The following is a 15,496-nucleotide window of genomic DNA, read 5'->3' as shown; positions in this document are numbered from 1 at the left end:
GGTCTGGGTCCGTCCCGAGGTAGTGTCGGGAGTCTCGCTAACAAGGGTAGAACCAGAGAGGGTAACGGAGACATCGGTCGTGGCCGAAGCATCCTCATCCTCGCCAGCGTCGCCAGTGGCAGAAGCTGCGATGGTAGACGTGAAGGTGGAACCGCCGGAGACAAAGGTCGTGAGATTGGAGTCCTGCGAGGCAACCGGGATGAGCAAGGATCATTTCTACTTAACGTATGTCAAATCTTACCTCTTCGTCAATGCTTCCGGAAACAGTGGTAGTTGCGGTAGCCGTAGCCTATGGTAGGGTTAGAGAAACGTCACAAAATTGGCGGAGTGTGGTGAGACATGCCGTAGAATGAGCGATGGTGCTTATAACGACGCCGTTGTCTTAGAAGGGAGAAGGAGCCAAGCCGGGTCAGTAGATTCGCAAAGGCGATGTGGGATAGTTATGTAGGCTCACTTGCACAGAGGCTGTAACCGAAGCTAAGAACGCTATCGGCTTCACCTTCGCCGAAGCACGACTGGAAGGAACAGTCGCGGACACCGTAGATAAAGTCTTGTTGACGACAGAGGCAGCCAAGATCACCCTGGTTGCAGCCAAGTTGCTCGGCAATGGTAGAGCCCTGCATAGCATTGATACAGAATTGCTGGGAATGTCAGTTAAAGCCGGAAAGACGGAGATGTTAGGGACTTACACCGCACTCGGGGAGATCCGCCAGGCCAGGGATTTCCTGAGCGGCGCAGAGGCCGACAAGGCCACCAAGACCGAAAACAATGCCCTTCTTCATGGCGCTTGAAGGCGTGGATCGCGTGAGAATGAGAAGATTTAGTCGGGTACTGCCTAAGATGGACGAGTTAGCAATCTTTGAATAACGATCTGCAGCAGTGGAAGCACACGCAAAGTGGCTATGTAAACATTAGGCCCGCAAGGAAATGATGAGAATGGATATATGACGGGAACGTAATACCTGAGCCGTTGCTTGTTGGGAACGAGGGCTGTGAGTAGGACGAAATCCACGATCTTGGGTAAACAAGAGGGAAGAAAAGCTCAGGGTTATGGTGTGAGGAGGGAAAAGCGTTTAACAACCTAGAAGGGTGGGAGAATTGCAATCAAGTGGGAAATTATGAGAATGGATAGTGAAAGAGAAAAATATAGAAGGAGCGAAGGAGAGGAAATGAAGGTAGTGTAACTTGCGTGGGGAGCGGCAACTCGTGGCAGGTACGGTGCAACATCAAGTGAGGCAACCACCAGAGAGGTGACACCCCAACAATCAACAAGATGGCAGTGGCAACTTCCTTCCATATTGCCAGGCGTGACACCAACAAAAAGGGAAGAGATTCTTGGTATGGATTCAGGCTCAGATGGAAGTGACAACGTGAGAATTGCTCAACACATACCTATGTTGAAAGAGGCCCCCGAAAGTGTGTGTTGGTCGAGGGAGGTTCCCGAGTAGAATGGTGAGCAAGTGAAGCCTTGTCGGGGTTCCTTAAGGTATTGTAGGAAAGCTGGCTCAAGTTTGCACGTAGTTCCACGTAATGAAAGCGGGTTGAGGCTGTAAATAACCGAGGGTTCGGCGAAAGGGGGTATTTGGCTGCTGGAGAGAGAAAAAAACGCTTTGACCCTGATGAGAAAATATAGAGAGAAAGGAGAAGGAAGGAAGGAGGAAGAGCGAGAGGGAGAAGGAGACGCAGAGTGTGTGATGTTGATATGTCTGTTCAGAGAGTTGTATGCCATAAAATTGAGGGGCAAACTAGGTGACCATACTGGGAAAGGAAATGGCGATCGTACTCTAAGGCTTCCCGGGCAACTAGGGCCTATTTTGTCTGTGACTGTTCTCGCTTTACATCCCGTCACCTGGATGCTTCACAGTGTGTGGATGATTGGCTGAGCGTTCAGGCAGGCAGGGAAGGTAGGTATCCGCGATCGGTATTGGTGTCGGGAACGGCTTCCCACGCCCCTACCTAGGTACTACAGCTTTCTTCAAAGTGTTCCTTATGCGAGACCGGATATCACCTCGGTCAACTCCCGTTAACTGAATCGATATTTGGTACATGAAGTCCATCAGCAGACTTCATAAGATACGTAATGAGGGTCGACAGATGGCACATAGGCAGGTATCTACCTTCCTCTAAGGTTCGCGATAGATTCTACCATCCCACGAAGGCATCAGATCGCCAAGTACGTGAACTTACCTGAAGAGGACCCAATGCTACCTAAGCTTTATGATCTTCTATCACCAGTCCCCCGTCCATGGAGCGAGGAGAACGAGGGACACGCGAATCATAGGGTGGAATTTAACTGGACCAGTAAGACAGTTATCCTGGTAGGTACATCGTAACCTTTCTTTTTCGTCGAGCGATCACCAATCGCAGCGTCTGTGAGAATAATACAGCTCTCATTTGTCTGCAAGGTTCTAAGACGGTAGAGGCTTCGAGGGAAAAAGAAAAAAGAAACATCATACCCGTTCCGCCGGTCATGCTTGCGCTGTTCTCAAGCATAGACCCCGACACGTCGACCGAGAACTTATGGTTGATGGGTAGTTCGGGCTTTTCCATTAAGAGATCCTCGTCATGAGAAGCACGAGGGAATTGGATGATGAGGAGATGAGAAGTTATTATGGATAGATTAGGCATGGAAAGTCAAGGAGATGTTAGTTAGACTTGAAGTCGGATTTCAATGTCGTTGAAGATCTTGGCACTTGTACAGGGTGATCTCCCTGCATCAGCCCCACAATATTCAGCTCCACCGCCACGAATTACACTGCACCTTACCTTATGAAGGACAAAGTACTACGGAGTACCAGCCTCGAACAATTGTTCAAGCTGTATCCGTAATAATGCCCCAAAGCTTTCTGTCTGGTCACGCAGGGATTTAGAGTACGCCGATGTACCTGAGGTGACTTGTTTTAAAGTAATTATTCCGAGTCAGTCTCGGTTCCAACGCGTCTCTCCATTCAGTACCTTTAAGGTACCTTACCTTACCTTACCTTCTGTACGTACCTAAGGTACTCTGTACGGATATAGGGAGATGGAACGATTCGCCAATTTCTTCCGCCTGGCCAACAGTCAAACTGGCTCCATGAAAACGGAACCGCCATTATTGCAGGTCATGCTGGAAAGAAGAAAAGGTTAATCTTAATATTACATCGTAGAATATCTTGACGAGCCCATAGCTTTGCTGCCTGACTTATGCATCATTACTCACCGCCAGTGACGCTGTCTGAGGTGCAAATTAGCAGCGCATCGTTGACTGCGCAGACCAATGGTTTCAGATGCTTTCTTTTCAGGTGAATTATTTCTGGGCCTGTGTCTGCAAGTGGTACTATGTACGACGTACCATGCCGCTTCCAGTTATGCCGTTCCCGTTCCACGTACGTACGAAGTAGAACAACTCATCAAAACCGTGCGAGGGGCACCCCACTGCCATGGGTCTTTGTCGACCCCCAGATAATAACCTGGTAGTGAGTGAACATAGCAGCGCCAACCTCAGGTATTCTACCACTAGCCCTCCTTTAGCCCTTGTCAAACCAGCTTCGTACAACAGAGAATCAGCCGCGGTTCAGTCGCTAGACTTGATTCTCGGTAAGCATCTTTGCCCATACAATGGCCAGCTAGCTGCGGTGGGGGATAAGCCCACACGTCCAGCCACTTGCTAATCGTTCTGAGTATTATATTATCCTGCCGCTAACCGTTCAGGCCGGGTTAAGACAGCCGACAAACTAGACAAACTTGCAGGAGTATAGATAGGTGGGTAATTATTCGAAAAGTCAAGTTTAGGTATAATACTAAAAAGAAAGGCCTCCCCGAGTGCTACTATGTTAATTTAGCGCTTCTCCGCTAGTTAACTGGTGTTGGCCTCGGGGCAGCGTTGTTTTCTGATTTTATTTAGCTAAAGTCGGTGTTAAAGGCGTCTTACGCTACACCGTTAGGGTTACGGTTCTGCCCCTTTATCTTATAATTCGGTCTTTTTACGGGAACAATTTGCCCTAATAAAGATTAATACGACTACACGATTTCATCCCTAATAATGCAATACTCGCAGGCGTGGCGTTATACTATCCTTTTAGTTAGGATTAATCATAAACTCACCATCTGGAAAGCGCTATGTAAATACAGCGGAATTATGCCCCCCACTAGCATTTCGTTATCAGGGTGATGATGGTTTGTTCCCCCCTTGATATTGCCTAGGTATCTGGAGTTACCCAGCTCCTCCTAATAACCAGCCGTGGACATACAGTATGACAATAATCCTCAGCCTACATAAGGTAATACTTTATACAAAAGCGATGAAACAGCTAAAGGCACCACATGGCCCCGTATGTCGAGAAGAAGCCAATATAGGAAACGAATACAGAAAAACAAGTACAAATAATCGTCGAACAAAGACACAAAGGAGGGAAGAGTTAGAAATGATAATCCGAAGCTAAGCCATGCCAAAGGAGCCTCCCGTCATGTTGAGACTGGGTTCCCGTGCCGTCTCATCCTTCCCTGGTAATGCATAAAAAAAGACCCATCCCATTAACAGTATCATAATCCATCACAGCATGTCGTTTGTACGTGATATCGCTCCTTCAACCACTGCACATGACACAGGACTCGGGGTTGTCAATGCTGCCTGGTGTGAAATGTCAGCAACACGAACTTGTTCATCACGATTGACGCAGTTCCAACTCACATGCGAGCACGGCTTCAGAATAAATATCCATCTCCCGCTCCTTGCTGTCTTTATCTTTATCCTCAGCGTCTGGTGTCCTCTTGCCCTCGGGCATCTCCTCGGCCTTGATCTTGTCCTCCGGTTCAGTGGGGAGAGCCTTGGGGCTGTCGCCCTCCTCGGCATCTGCCTTGATTGCAGCAGACTTAGCAGGCGAGGCGACAGGTCGTGCAGCCGCGTTGAGAGGAGGGGTTGTGCCACGAGTTGGGACATCGTCGCGACTGCCGTTCGCATCCGAACCCGACCTCTCCTTGTCTTTCATGAACATGGGCCTGGGAACGGCCGCTGGAGAAGACATGTAGCTGCCCGCAGGGGGGGCTCTCTTCTTGAGGACACGATCCTTGCCGACAGTCGTGTCCGCCACCTTAAGAGCTTCTTGGTCGACAGTAAACTGGATGGGAGCCGCCGCCGCCTGGGTGCGCAAATAGTACATGCCTGTCTTGAGGCCGAGTTTCCAGCCTGTGAAGTGCATGCTGGTGATTTTGCCCATGGTAGGATCTTTCATGTGGATGTTTAACGACTGGGACTGGTCGATGAACGCACCGCGATCGGCGGCCATTTGCACCACAGTACGCTGTGAGATTTCCCAAACTGTCTTGTAAAGTCCCTTGATGTCGGCGGGGATGTTGGGGATATTCTGGATGGATCCGTTTTCCGCGATGATGCGGTTCTTCATGGCATCTGACCATAGACCCATGTCCACAAGGTCCTTGAGAAGCCATGGGTTGACGACCTGGAACTCACCGGCCAGCACACGCCGCTGGTAGATGTTCGATGTGTAGGGCTCGAAGCACTCGTTATTGCCCAGGATCTGAGACGTGCTGGCCGTGGGCATGGGTGCAACGAGCAAACTATTGCGGATGCCATGCTCCTTGATTTGCGCCTTTAGTGAATCCCAGTCCCAGAGTTCGGAGGGTTTGACGTTCCACATATCGTATTGCAAGATGCCCTTGGAAACAGGCGAGCCTTCGTAGGTCGAATAGGTACCCTCTTCCTTGGCAAGCTGCACAGACATAGTCAGGGCAGCGTGGTAGATGGTCTCGAAAATCTGTTTATTGAGCTCCCGAGCCTCGGGAGACTCGAAGGGCATCCGGAGAGCGAGGAAAGCATCAGCGAGGCCTTGGACGCCCAGACCAATGGGACGGTGCCGCATGTTGCTATTGCGGGCCTCGGGAACAGGGTAGTGGTTGACGTCGATGATCCTATTCAGGTTGCGGACGACAACCTGAGTGACCTTATGAAGCTTTTTGAAGTCGTAGACGCCCTCATTGTAGTCAACAAAAGCAGGCAGAGAAAGAGAAGCCAAGTTGCAGACAGCAACCTCATCCGGCGCCGAGTACTCGATAATCTCGGTGCAGAGATTGGAGCTCCGAATGGTGCCCAGGTTCTGTTGGTTGCTCTTGCGATTGCAGTGGTCCTTGTAGAGCATGAAAGGGTTGCCCGTCTCCGTCTGAGCTTCCAAGATGGCATACCAGAGCTTCTGAGCCCGGATTGTGGCGCGACCCTTGTCCTCCTTCTCGTACTTCTCGTACAGGGCCTCGAATTCTTCACCATAGCAATCCGCAAGCCCCGGGCACTCATTGGGGCACATCAAGGTCCAATCCCCGTTCTTTTCAACGCGTTTCATGAAAAGGTCTGGAATCCAGAGAGCGAGGAACAGATCCCGAGCACGGACCTCCTCCTTGCCGTGGTTTTTGCGCAGATCGAGAAACTCAAAGACGTCGGCATGCCAGGGCTCAAGATAGATAGCGAAAGCGCCGGGACGCTTGTTGCCACCCTGATCGACGTATCGAGCAGTATTATTAAACACGCGCAGCATTGGGACGACACCGTTGGATGTGCCATTGGTGCCAGCGATATATGATCCGGTGGCACGGATGCGATGAACATTGAGACCAATGCCACCGGCCATCTTGGAGATCATGGCGCACGTCTTGAGGGTGTCGTAGATACCTTCAATGCTATCCTCCTTCATATCCACGAGGAAGCAGGAGGAGAGCTGTGCCTGTGGGGTACCGGCGTTGAAAAGGGTAGGCGAAGCATGGGTGAAGAACTTGCTGGACATGAGGTTGTACGTCTCGATGACACGTTCAACGTTGTCGCCCCAGATGCCAACAGCCACGCGCATGATCATGTGTTGGGGTCGCTCCGCAATCTTACCATCAAGCTTCAAAAGGTAAGAGCGTTCCAGAGTCTTAAAACCGAAGTATTGGTAGTTGAAGTCTCTGTCATATACGATTGCCGAGTCAAACTCTTCCTTATGTCTCATGACGGCCTCGTACGTCTCTTTGGAGATCATGGGTGACGGTTTGCCGTTCTTGGAGTTCACATAGTGATAGAGGTCGCTGACAACTGATGACCATTGCTTTTTTGTCTGCTTGTGGAGGTTGGACACGGCGATACGCGCGGCGAGAATGGCATAATCAGGGTGTGTAACGGTCATGTATGCGGCTGTTTCGGCGGCCTTCGAGCAGATAGTCAGACATGGAACATCCTGAAGAAAGCATGTAGAGACTTACCAGATCATCTAGTTGAACTGTCGTGACACCGCCATAGACACCTGAGATGACTTTCTGAGTGATGGCCACCGGGTCGACATGATCCATGTCAAGGCCATAGCACAGCCGAGAAACACGGGCAGTGATCTTGTCGAACTGCACGCGCTCCTGGCGCCCATCTGCTGTTGTTTAGCATTCAATTGCAGCAGCAATCCTGCCGAACCCGTGATAGTTCACATACCTCGCTTTCTCACGAACATGGTGCGTCAGCAGGGGAGCCGGACGTTGAAGTGGGCAGAGAAAGTCGGATAACGCGGAGAGAAGGGCGAACGACTATTCCGGAAACCCGATTCAAAAGAAAGATGAAGGACCTTCTTGAGGTGTGAAAGTATGACGAGATGAGATTGTGTCGGATTACTGGGTAGGTAGGGTGCAAAACAGGGGAGACAATTGATGGGAGAAAGAACTTGTTTGGACTTCTTAAAAGTACGATTTGGCTGGAGTGTATGTACGTGCTAGCGGGGGGTCGCGTTGGAGACGCGACACGACTTTGCCGCGACAATCATTTAGTAACACGTCCAAAGAACAAAGAAGACTAATTACTAAGCAACGCGTCTGCTCGACGGTGTTTATCAGCGAGCTTAAAAATCCGAAAACCGTTGAGCGGATTCGCGTTGTCACGTGACAGTGTATGAAGGGGAGTGAGGCAGGGCGATGACTCTTGTCCTACTCCGTAGACATCGTACCTTAGATATTGAGAGTGAGTGATCAAGCTACGGCACATGACAAGATCAGTCTGTCTGCGATCTCCGACACGGAAACTACGAATAATCCTATGACACTGCCCCTTAGAACGGTTATTTGTAATCCGACGCGACTCTGGGCTCCGCATATTCATCGTTCCCCAAGCCTAATTGCGTCTCTCTCTCCTGTTCGGAGAATGACAGCCATGAAGGCGGAGGTGCCAGCACAGGGAGATGGATATAAGCCGAGATATATTGATGTGCGACTCCACCAAATGATGTATCCGCCTTTTAAGTTCAGAAGACTAACTTCAAACGTCTAGTAGATTGGAATCAATTTGGCTGATCCCATCTTTCGGGGCTTTTCTCATGGGAAGAGACGTCATCCCGATGACTTGGACGCCGTCATCGGCAGAGCTCGTGAAGTCGGGTGTTCCAAAATGATAGTTACGGGCTCTGATTTTCAGAGTTCAAGAGATGCCTTGAAGATTGCCAAGGACTATCGTGAGTAACCGGCTATTGAGCCATGAGGTACGCACAACACGGGGGGGGGGGGGTTTCCTGGGCTGACAGTGTACTTTCAGCGGGCATCGTCTATTCGACCATAGGCATACATCCCTGCAGCAGCTCTATCTTCAGTACTGCTTACTCCGAGTCCGACAAACCCCACGCAGGCCCCGACCCTTCTGAGCCTATACCTGAGCATCACATGCCGGACCCGGACAGGACGAAGGCCATTTTGTCGGACCTCCAGGATCTCATCTCCAGCACTCGGGCATCGCAGTCTGGACTGGTATCTTTCGGCGAATTTGGCCTCGACTATGATCGCCTTCATTATTGCTCCAAAGTGATCCAGATCCACTCCTTCGCTGCTCAACTTGACCTGGCAGCTTCTCTGCAGCCACAACTACCCCTATTCCTCCACTCAAGGGCTTGCCACGCAGACTTTGTATCTTTACTCAAGAAGACATTCGGCTCCAAGCTTGAGAGACTCGAAAAGGGGGGCGTTGTTCACAGCTTCACTGGCACAATTGAGGAGGCGAGAGAGCTGATGGATCTCGGCTTGTACATTGGCATCAACGGGTGCAGCTTCAAGACGGCAGAAAACTGCGAAGTGGTCAAGGAGATTGATCTTGACCTAATCATGCTTGAAACTGACGGGCCCTGGTGCGAGATTCGGCCTAGCCATGAAGGCTACAAGTACTTACTTGACGATACGTCGAAGGCAGATGGTGTGGACGCAGCCGCCGATTCATCAGAGCAGACACCAAAGCCGGTGCCCAAGTCAAAGAAGAATCAGAAGAAAGAGTCCGCCGTGCCTGAAAGGTGGAAGGTAATGAAGAAGGAGAAGTGGGTGGAAGGAGCCATGGTCAAGGGACGCAACGAACCCTGCATGATTGAGCGAGTAGCGAAGGTCGTGGCCGGCATCAAGGGTATCTCGGAACAGGAGGTTTGCGAAGCTGCATGGCGAAACACGAACAAAGTCTTCGGAATAGACAACGATGTCACTCGCATGTAGAAGGGCTTTGCCCCCCTTCTTCAATACATACAGGACCGAAAGACGACTAGTATAGACGAAAGTCATAGAGAAGTAGCCGTAGGGTTGTTGACTACTATAGTTTTACATGTAGTCATTGCACCATGAAATCCTGTACAACGCCGTGCCCGCGCCGCTGAATACGCCCAAGGATGTTTGGTAATCAAAAACCGGATCCATAATGACCCTGGACCCTTCCATGCCGAACTTCTCCCACCGTTACCCCCTCCTCCCCCGTTAACCATCCTGGCATCCGCTGACCGTTTATAATGCCATTTTCGACCAACAGTCGCATGCCGGCGAAGACATGAGGGCCTCGAAATGTCAACTTTACTTCAGGCGCCCAAGACGACAATCCCTCCGTATCGTGTTCGGCTATCTGGCGCTCTCCAGCCCTACGAGTCTTGAAGGGGTCTCTCATGGAAATGTCGACCCGTTCAACGCCCCTGCCATCTTCGGGCCTGGCGCTATTGCCAAATCGAGCCTGTGCGGAGCGTCGTGCTTTGCGAATACATTGTTCCTCTGCAACGTCTATGTGCGATTTTCTCTTGGTACCCCTCTTTAGATTCTCTAGAATAACGTCGTCTGAGGAGTCTTCGGAGAGTGGTGGTGTAGGGAGTAATGTGTCCAGAGGTGACTCCTTCCTTTTGTCAGCGTACATACTCCAGCCACCGTCAGCCGCATTGCCACGACCGGCTCCCTTCATGGAGAGCAAGGCCTGGAGGTTTTTGCCCTGAATGTTTGTGTACTTGAGTGTGTACCTCTCTCGGGGTCTCGAGAGTGCCTTGGGAATACTGTCTGTCACCAGATTGCGGAACAATTTGGAATCTGCCCCTCCCGATGATGCTGAGGCACCTTGTATCTTGGATATATAAACAAAAGGAGCACCATCGGGAAAGACGATATACAGCGTCCGGGACGTGTCAGCGTGTGTTGCGTCCGCTGATGACGACCCGTTACCGGAAGGTAGGTTGTTACTATAAGGAGTATCGATCAGAAAGACGCGGATCAGAAGGAGGCGAAGTTCCGGCAGGCGGTGTAGATGATAGTGCGCTTTGGTATCCGGGAGAACCTGAGACTGGAGGTTCTTCAAGAACGACGATGGATGCAGCCTCGATACTGACAGCGACTCATGGTCGACCTCGGATGCATCAGCCTCGGTGTCGAGATCAGGGTTTATCGCCAATGGCAAAATACGATAGACCATCCATTTCTGCCAAGTGGGATGTTCATGGAGGTATCGTACATCAGCCATGGCGAGTTGGTAGAGACTGAGGCCATGTCTCCAGTCACCCTCAAGAATACGATCCGAAACTTCTTTCTTGGACCCTTTCCTGGTCTCCATATCCCGGTATAACTCGCGAAGCTTCGCAAGCGAGCTCACCGGTGGATAGAAATCGTTGGGGTCATCGTAGTCTTGGAGAAGTGGGGCGCACAGGGCTCGATTCGGTTCGTCCATCCAGTCGAGGGCGAGAGAGAGAAGAGCTTGGCGAGATAGACGGTTTATCACCTTCTGAACGACAACAGTGGAGTTAGAGATTCGGACTGTTGGCGAGAGTCGACCAGAGGTAGGAACGGACAGACGACTCATAGCGGCTATGGGGAGGGAGAAAAGCCGAAAAAAAAATAGTTATTAGGCAGGACAAAGGCCACAAAGGTCAACCTGACATCTCAGCGATGTTGTTGACGATCCAGCATGGTATGAACGGTCGTGCGAAACCCGTTGGCTATTTACGTATGGCTGGTTCTCGATTTACCGATCTCACGACGCGTCACGGAACTGATATGCAGCCTTGTTGATTATGTAAGCCATCGGCCTGTCTCACGGTGGTACACAAAGAGCCAGCGTCGCCGGGTGATGAGTACTCCGTGCACAACTAGCTACTACGGCTAATTACTTCGTAATACCTTATGGAATCGGCTGCAACCTGGATGACGATTCAGATGGCCTAATTCACATAAGAATCTCACCTAAGAAAGTAGGCTGGGGTAAACGGAACACACAACTCGAGATAGTTGAGGTAACTTCCCGTGTTACGTGAATACCTCAGATCTGATGTGTGGTAGAACAACGTGACATGAGAGTAAAAGAAATGAGGTCCGGCATTCTATGAACGACGGCCGAGTTTAACTAAACTGTAAGCTAGGTAGTGTCTATAGGTAGGATCTAGGTTATGGCCTTACGCGAACATGATAGCTCAAATCATGGAAAGCGTCATAGTGAGGTTGATCGGGAAAATTGAGAAGCGAAAAAAGAAAAGAGAAAAAAACCCAACCGAGATTAAGGACGGAGTACATGCATCGGTCCGACAATGAGCAGGCTCTCGAATGCACCGTAGCTGTAGTTGGGGGGCGTGTTCTGTTTTCCGGAATGTGGAATGTCTGATTACCTATCGGTTTAGGCATCAGACCGACGGTTTCGTAGTCTCGAGTTCGTGGATTCGACTATCCAAGGTTGTTATCAATCTTTGTAAACCTACCTATACGAAGTAGGAAAGGCTCCTTTCAATTAGCCTACTGAGGACGGAAACCGACCTCGGAGCTTGGTTCCGGTGCTGACAAAATGAAAAGTTTGGCGACGTCGACGTTCCTAAACTGCCCACAAAATATACTGAGGCAGTTCTTATGTCCGTACGGATACCCGTAGGTATAACCTACCTTACTAGGTATTTGGGGATCTATCGCTTGGCTTGCCTCTAACCTATACACTATGTGTGCTATTACATGGAAGAAACCCCTCTCTTGCGGTGCTGCACATTGTGTTTGAAGTCTATTCATATTATTAGGGGCTTTCCCACCTAATTTTGAACACACGAACTGGAGTTTGGGAACGCGTATGGTAATTAATGACTACCTTACCTAGTTTAGTGCACCCATTATTACGAAGAATTACATCCTAGGACGTGGGAGGTGGTGCGTGGGGAACTCCCGCATGTGGTTGGTCATTCAAACAGGACCCAGCTAGTTGGGCAATGGACCTGACTAAGCCCCACTTATTCGTGCCATTTGGAAGTGTAAGTGTACCTACGGAGTAGAAGTCCTGATACAAGGGGTATGAGCAAGATCCGTCCTCGAAAGTGGGACGTGTAGATATGAGTACATACAAAGTAATTGCAACCCGTACATTATATGAAGAGGATGTCGGGTAGCTTTTCGGTAAGGTGATGAGGATCATGAACTGACACCTGGGAGCATGTATTACATACGGGGTACTCTGTACACACGGGTAGCTTGTGGGACTCGTACACGTTTCGAGACATTGCGCAGGGCATCGGTTTGATGGAATGTGATGGTGAAGCCACCAGCAAGCAGTGTGACTCGTGAGATCAAGAAGACGCGGGAAGCCTGGACCCGGAGCGTTGAGCGTCACTTCTACGTTCTGGCGAATTGGTAGGTACCTTAGGTACCTACCTTAGTCAAATAGTCAGGCCCGTAAGGTAATTACGGAGTAATTACTCAGGTAGGTATGTCTTTTACGCAACAGTGGTTATTCTTCAGGTATCTCCGTACCCATCTCCGTTTAGTTTGCACGGTGCAGTCCTCTCGGGTTTACGGAATGCCCCCACACTACATGCCAACCAAAGGGCACCCACACCCAGTCTTCTCTTATGATGCCGGGTGCAACTGATCAACCCCGACTTCGCCCCTCAACCGCAGCTTCTTCCCACTCTTCATTATTCTACCTCTGAGAGACTGGAATCGCAGTGGTTTTCTGGGAACGAAATACAACACAAGAGAACGACAAACAGCTACGGGAAATCTTGCGCACCTTATAATATCAATTCTCAGCCTTTTCGCTGATTTGAAGGCCCCGCCCCAGCGCTTCGTTCAGTGCACGTTTTTTCTGCGCGTCACCATTTCTCGCCATCCGCCCCTCCATCAAGTGCCAACTTGCAGCACTCGAGAACCTCAACCATTGGGACCTGTGGCTACAGACGTGCGAGAAGCTGCAGATATATACGCCTCTCGCCAATTCAATTCCTTGACGACGACGCCCCAACGTCTCCTCGTTCCTACACGAACTTCATTTCTCCTACGATTCATTGAAGCCGCTGAGACATTTCACGAATTCGCTCCTCGACCGCTGTCCAGCACAGCTTGACACGAGAACCTTGTCCTGACCCGGATCAGTGCCAGATACATTATCGAATCCCGGACTTCGCTGAAATGGCTCCTGCTTACACGAGTGGCCGTCGAGGCCCCAATGTCTCGCAGTATCTGCGTCAACTGAACACCGTCAACGAAAAGCCGCTTGAGGATGACTTCACATTCGAAGACGACTTGGCCATGTTTACCAATACCCAGTTCTTCGACTTCGAAACCGGCCAACACATGGATTATCAGGCACCTCCAGCAAAACCAGACTGCGACCCCTCCCCTACCACCACTACGGTTAACCCCGATGCCCTTGCATCCCCCATCGGCGATTTGTCCAACCTAGATTTCATGCCGGGTGAGTTTTCTGGAGTTTTCCTAGGGTCTATTCGGAGGGCTTTTTTTTTCGATACTGAAGATGTGCGGTGGACTACACTGTGCTTTCCTGCACTGGTCTCTGCATGTCTGCTTGCGCAATTCACTGCGGGACAAGTTATCTCATATCGATGTTTGTTTTCTTTCCCCATCCACACGTTTTACTCCTGTTTTATTGTTACCTGGTCGATCGTTATCACACCCAGTTTGCCTTTGTTGACTACTCTACACCTGTTTCGAGATATATGCCTCATTCGCGCTGGGGTTTTTTCTTTTCTTTCGGGGCCCTTTTTTCCCCGGGCATTGTCTGTCGACCCACCTTTCTCAAAGTCACCATCACCAATTGCCCTTCAACTCCCGTCAAGTGGCAGCGCTTCATAACCAGCCTACCACCGTTTTCAAGCAGTTGGATGGACATAGCGAGCGTTATCAGAGTCCTGGTCCTCACCAATCGCGAAATTCGAACATGCAGAAGCGCTGCCATCCTCGGCCCTGCTCGTTGGCAGCTACCTTTTCTGGGATGCATCTTGATCGCCCTCGGAGCGGGGGTTTCGAGGGGAAGGGTGACCAGATTGAATCTTTAGTCGCTTTCTGGGGATGGTGTAATATCCCGTGACTTTCCGTCATCAACCCGGCACGGGAAGCGGCCGTTGCAAGTGCCTGGCGTATCTGGTGTCGCCGACGAGCAGCAAGTGCGTTCATTGCTCGTGGTGGACGACCATGCCTTTAGCCATCCCGCGCCCCATTGATGCCTTGACACCATCATAATCCATTTCTTATGTTCTTTCTCGCGCGCAAGCCTTACTTGCGACGCCACGATGCCAAGACTCAGTTGATCACCATTCAACACGATCAGCTTCTAACAATGGCAGGCGATTTCAATTTTTCCGACTTCAACTCCTACCCTGCCTCGGGCGTGCCCTCATTGCATGAAGGACTCGGCAACCTCCAACCTCTGCAGCCGAACCCGCAAACTCACTACTCTTCCCCGGTACCTCCTCATCCGCATCCGCACCCGGCCCAGGCTGCGTACGTCCAGCCGGTGTCCCGCCCGAGCGAGCCCACTAGCAGACCAGAGCCATACAACGACAACGGCAACGGCAGGCCAGTCTCGAACTTCGAAGAACAATCTCGTCTGGCCGCTGACGAAGATAAGCGGAGACGGAACACCGCCGCCAGTGCCCGATTCCGCATCAAGAAGAAGCAGCGCGAGCAGGCTCTGGAGAAGACAGCCAAGGAAATGTCGGACAAGGTCACCCAGCTCGAAAGCCGTATTAACCTCCTCGAGACCGAGAACCGATGGCTCAAGAACCTCGTTATGGAGAAAAATGACGGCAACGAGGAGATCGCCGCCATGTTCAAGGAGTTCGATTCCAAACATAAAGCCAACAAAGCATCGAGTGAGGCCGCTTCATCCGACGTCAAAGACGAAAATTGACTTGACTATATCCAACTGGTCGTCGGTGGGTAGTCCATTTTAGGGGTCAGCGTTCTGCACTTCATTGCATCGTGCGAGGCGTTGGGGTTTGCGTGGCCAGCTGGA

General features: G+C 50.7%; 5 protein-coding genes across 5 annotated transcripts; 2 read left to right on the top strand and 3 right to left on the bottom strand.

The window, feature by feature from the left end:
• Positions 1 to 269: 269 nt before the first annotated feature.
• Positions 270 to 1,871, bottom strand: SODALDRAFT_40679 (hypothetical protein). The gene is made up of 4 exons (XM_028615342.1): positions 1,393 to 1,871; positions 1,190 to 1,334; positions 690 to 831; positions 270 to 641 (listed from the first exon to the last, which is right to left on the bottom strand). Exons 1-4 carry the CDS (start codon positions 1,727 to 1,729, stop codon positions 441 to 443), a joined length of 825 nt encoding a protein of 274 aa, XP_028471304.1. The 5' UTR covers positions 1,730 to 1,871; the 3' UTR covers positions 270 to 440.
• A 2,207-nt stretch (positions 1,872 to 4,078) lies between these two features.
• On the bottom strand, positions 4,079 to 7,760 carry SODALDRAFT_327692 (ribonucleotide reductase). Its single transcript, XM_028610499.1, has 4 exons — positions 7,445 to 7,760; positions 7,225 to 7,382; positions 4,670 to 7,169; positions 4,079 to 4,609 (listed from the first exon to the last, which is right to left on the bottom strand). The coding sequence occupies exons 1-4, from the start codon at positions 7,461 to 7,463 to the stop codon at positions 4,566 to 4,568; spliced, it is 2,721 nt and encodes a 906-aa protein (XP_028471303.1). The 5' UTR covers positions 7,464 to 7,760; the 3' UTR covers positions 4,079 to 4,565.
• Positions 7,761 to 8,152: 392 nt separating this feature from the next.
• Positions 8,153 to 9,465, top strand: SODALDRAFT_269919 (TatD family hydrolase; the record flags this gene model as incomplete). The annotated part of the gene is made up of 3 exons (XM_028607690.1): positions 8,153 to 8,206; positions 8,273 to 8,450; positions 8,531 to 9,465. The coding sequence occupies 3 exons, from the start codon at positions 8,153 to 8,155 to the stop codon at positions 9,463 to 9,465; spliced, it is 1,167 nt and encodes a 388-aa protein (XP_028471302.1).
• Positions 9,441 to 11,216, bottom strand: SODALDRAFT_327690 (CHL4-domain-containing protein). The gene has a single exon (XM_028610498.1). The coding sequence runs from the start codon at positions 11,072 to 11,074 to the stop codon at positions 9,647 to 9,649; it is 1,428 nt and encodes a 475-aa protein (XP_028471301.1). The 5' UTR covers positions 11,075 to 11,216; the 3' UTR covers positions 9,441 to 9,646.
• Positions 11,217 to 13,381: 2,165 nt separating this feature from the next.
• SODALDRAFT_40432 (regulatory protein cys-3) lies at positions 13,382 to 15,481 on the top strand. Its single transcript, XM_028615339.1, has 2 exons — positions 13,382 to 13,936; positions 14,826 to 15,481. The coding sequence occupies exons 1-2, from the start codon at positions 13,651 to 13,653 to the stop codon at positions 15,389 to 15,391; spliced, it is 852 nt and encodes a 283-aa protein (XP_028471300.1). The 5' UTR covers positions 13,382 to 13,650; the 3' UTR covers positions 15,392 to 15,481.
• The last annotated feature ends 15 nt before the right edge of the window (positions 15,482 to 15,496 follow it).

This window comes from Sodiomyces alkalinus, assembly GCF_003711515.1.
Source record: "Sodiomyces alkalinus F11 unplaced genomic scaffold SODALscaffold_1, whole genome shotgun sequence".
Classification (NCBI taxonomy): Eukaryota; Fungi; Ascomycota; class Sordariomycetes; order Glomerellales; family Plectosphaerellaceae; genus Sodiomyces; species Sodiomyces alkalinus.
Note: the sequence above shows the minus strand (reverse complement) of the source record. Positions and strands in the feature narration are given on the sequence as shown.

Excerpts from the sequence above, each read along its gene's own strand:
- SODALDRAFT_40679 (XM_028615342.1), bottom strand. The coding sequence starts at position 1,729 with ATGGCATACAACTCTCTGAACAGACATATCAACATCACACACTCTGCG. Across the intron at positions 1,335-1,392 it reads GGGGGCCTCTTTCAACATAG|AATCTCTTCCCTTTTTGTTG; the intron begins GTATGTGTTGAG and ends ATCCATACCAAG. Across the intron at positions 832-1,189 it reads CACGAGTTGCCGCTCCCCAC|TACCCGACTAAATCTTCTCA; the intron begins GCAAGTTACACT and ends CATCTTAGGCAG.
- SODALDRAFT_327692 (XM_028610499.1), bottom strand. Across the intron at positions 7,170-7,224 it reads CAGTTCAACTAGATGATCTG|GCCGCCGAAACAGCCGCATA; the intron begins GTAAGTCTCTAC and ends ATCTGCTCGAAG. Across the intron at positions 4,610-4,669 it reads TTCTGAAGCCGTGCTCGCAT|GCAGCATTGACAACCCCGAG; the intron begins GTGAGTTGGAAC and ends ATTTCACACCAG.
- SODALDRAFT_327690 (XM_028610498.1), bottom strand. The coding sequence starts at position 11,074 with ATGAGTCGTCTGTCCGTTCCTACCTCTGGTCGACTCTCGCCAACAGTC.
- SODALDRAFT_40432 (XM_028615339.1), top strand. The coding sequence starts at position 13,651 with ATGGCTCCTGCTTACACGAGTGGCCGTCGAGGCCCCAATGTCTCGCAG. Across the intron at positions 13,937-14,825 it reads CAACCTAGATTTCATGCCGG|GCGATTTCAATTTTTCCGAC; the intron begins GTGAGTTTTCTG and ends TAACAATGGCAG.